At 39.2% G+C, this 2567-nt stretch overlaps 1 protein-coding gene across 1 annotated transcript; it reads left to right on the top strand.

The window, feature by feature from the left end:
* The first annotated feature begins 1270 nt into the window (after positions 1 to 1270).
* LOC103445323 (uncharacterized) lies at positions 1271 to 2567 on the top strand. The gene has a single exon (XM_070807302.1). It carries the CDS (start codon positions 1353 to 1355, stop codon positions 2043 to 2045), a length of 693 nt encoding a protein of 230 aa, XP_070663403.1. The 5' UTR covers positions 1271 to 1352; the 3' UTR covers positions 2046 to 2567.

Genomic DNA, 2567 nt, shown 5'->3' with positions numbered 1-2567 from the left:
AAATTTGGTACGGAGCGACAAAATCACGTTGTCGGTCAAGATACTTTCGTTGGATAAATACGGTCTACACACTTTTACTCGACACAAAAGTCATCGAGCAAACTTAATTTTGCCCGACGAATTTCTATTTTCGTTGAATAAGGCTTCGAGCGACAGGTTTTGTGCGATCAACCTTTTCCAACAAACTTCCATCGTCTAAGGTTTTGGACGACGGAATCCACTTTTATCTGACAAATTTTTCTGTCTAGCAAGGTGTTTTTTTGGTAGTGCTTACACATTTTCTTGTCTTTTTGTTGTTGGTTTTTATGTTTGTTTTGTATCAGGCTTTTGTTTTCTTGTTTTCATAGTGTTCTTCAAATATAAAGTAATCATAGTAAAATATAAAATAAAATGGTCAGGGCAATTTTCCAACCTAGATATAAAATATATGGCGGGAACAAGGAAAAGGGGTGGTTGATTCTACGACCATGTCTATCTATAACCAGCTGGTTTCAAGACGGCAAAAAAGCCCGAGTCCAAGTCAAGGTCAATGGTACATAGCAAGCTCCCTTATTATGAGTTGAGATCTTTTTCAGATCTCATTGTTCGGAATCCAAAGACCAAGAAATTTGAACCATTTAAATTGAGGACGCTGCTTTGCTGTTGAAGGTTTCAGTAGCAGGAGCTCCTGCTGAAACCTTCAGTAGCCAAGTCTTACAAGCCAAAGGTCCAAGGGTTGAGTCTTACAAGCCAAGTTATGAAATTCCTTTCTTTCTGTGGAAGCAAAGTGCATACAAGACAAAGGTCCAGGGGTTGAGTAAAATTGCAAAAGGACGCCGATTTAAATCTTTGGTTTGGTTTGATTCGCTTCGGTTTCTAAACTATCAAAACCGAACTAACCAATTTCAGTTCGGTTTTACAATTTCATTTTGTTTTTTTTTTCTTTTCTGTTTTTCGTTTCGGTTCGGTTTTTTTCGGTTTTCCGGATCCACCCTTACTGGGAAGCAATTTGGTGGTGATAGGTAAGATCATATTTTGTAGACTATATGATGTGGCAATTGATGATTGAATACCTCTTTTAATGATTTAAATAAGTAATCTAATTATCAACTGTCACATCATGTTGACTAAAAAATATGGTTTAAGTAGATAATCTCTCTAGCATCTACAAAGAAATGTTGAACGAAAAAAAGAAGAAGAGAAAACTCAAAAGTTAATTAATATCTTTTAAAATAAATTAAAAAAGTTGAAGTTGAATATAGTGGTACACATAGCTCTCTATATAAACCATCCAAAGAATGGCACATTTGCACAGAACCCAGAAGTAAAAAAACCAAAGGCACTAGCTTAACTTAATTCACTAGTCACAAACCATGGTTCAATTTCACCATATTTGTTTCCTCTCCTTGTTCATAACACTAGCAGCAGGCTTCCTTCCTGGCACCCATGCAGTCGACTACAGCGTCACAAATACCGCCAGTGGAACCCCCGGCGGAATCCGCTTCAACCATGAAATCGGAGCAGACTACGGCAGGCAAACCCTAATCTCCGCGACCGACTTCATATGGAGCTTGTTCCAGCAAAAAACAACCGATGACAGAAAGAGTGTCTCCAAGGTCACCCTAATCGTTGAAAACATCACCGGGGTCGCGTACACCATCAACAACGAGATCCACGTCAGCGCCAGCTACATCGCTGGTTACTCCGGCAATGTGAAGAGTGAGATCACCGGTGTGCTTTACCATGAGTCAACGCACGTCTGGCAATGGAATGGGAACGGTCGAGCCCCGGGGGGGCTGATTGAGGGTATAGCTGATTACGTGAGGTTGAAGGCCGGATACGCGCCAGGTCACTGGGTTAAGCCCGGGCAGGGAGATAGGTGGGACCAGGGGTACGATGTCACTGCTAGGTTTCTTGACTATTTGAATAGTTTGAAAAATGGGTTTGTTGCTGAAATGAATAAGAAATTGAGGAGTGGTTATAGTGCTGATTATTTTGTTGATTTGCTGGGGAAGAATGTTGAACAGCTTTGGAGAGAGTACAAGGCCAAGTATGCAGGCAACTAAATTGTAGTGCTTCTGTAGCCAATAATTTAGAGTGCATTTTTGCTCACCATCATTTAGTGCCCTATTTATCACCGTTAGATGAGTTTGAATTTTGAGATTTGTGTCTATCCACTACACGAATCTCGAAATTCAAAACTCATCTAACTGAGATAAATATGGTGATGAGCATACACCACACTAAATGGTAGCGAGTAAAAATGCTCCCAATAAGATCCTCTCCAGATCTATACATTAGCTGCCTAGGGATCAAATGATCTTGGCTTTTAAAATTTTATCCTACTGCCAAAATGATTGTAACTTTCAAAAGTTTTCACTAACTTCTCTGCTTTTGGCCATAAGATCAAATTTTAAAGGTCAGGATCATTTGGTCCCTGAACTCTAGAGATATAGATGCGGAAAGAATCTCTTCCCATAATTTAAAGCTGTCATGCAGGGCAAGGACTGATTTAAGTAAATAAAATGTTGTATTAATCTATTGATCATAAATCATAAATAAATGGTTCCAATTCATTTGTACGATAA

This window comes from Malus domestica, chromosome 10 (assembly GCF_042453785.1).
Source record: "Malus domestica chromosome 10, GDT2T_hap1".
Classification (NCBI taxonomy): Eukaryota; Viridiplantae; Streptophyta; class Magnoliopsida; order Rosales; family Rosaceae; genus Malus; species Malus domestica.
Note: the sequence above shows the minus strand (reverse complement) of the source record. Positions and strands in the feature narration are given on the sequence as shown.

Bases quoted from the DNA above. Each gene is read 5' to 3' on its own strand.
- LOC103445323 (XM_070807302.1), top strand. From the start codon at position 1,353: ATGGTTCAATTTCACCATATTTGTTTCCTCTCCTTGTTCATAACACTA.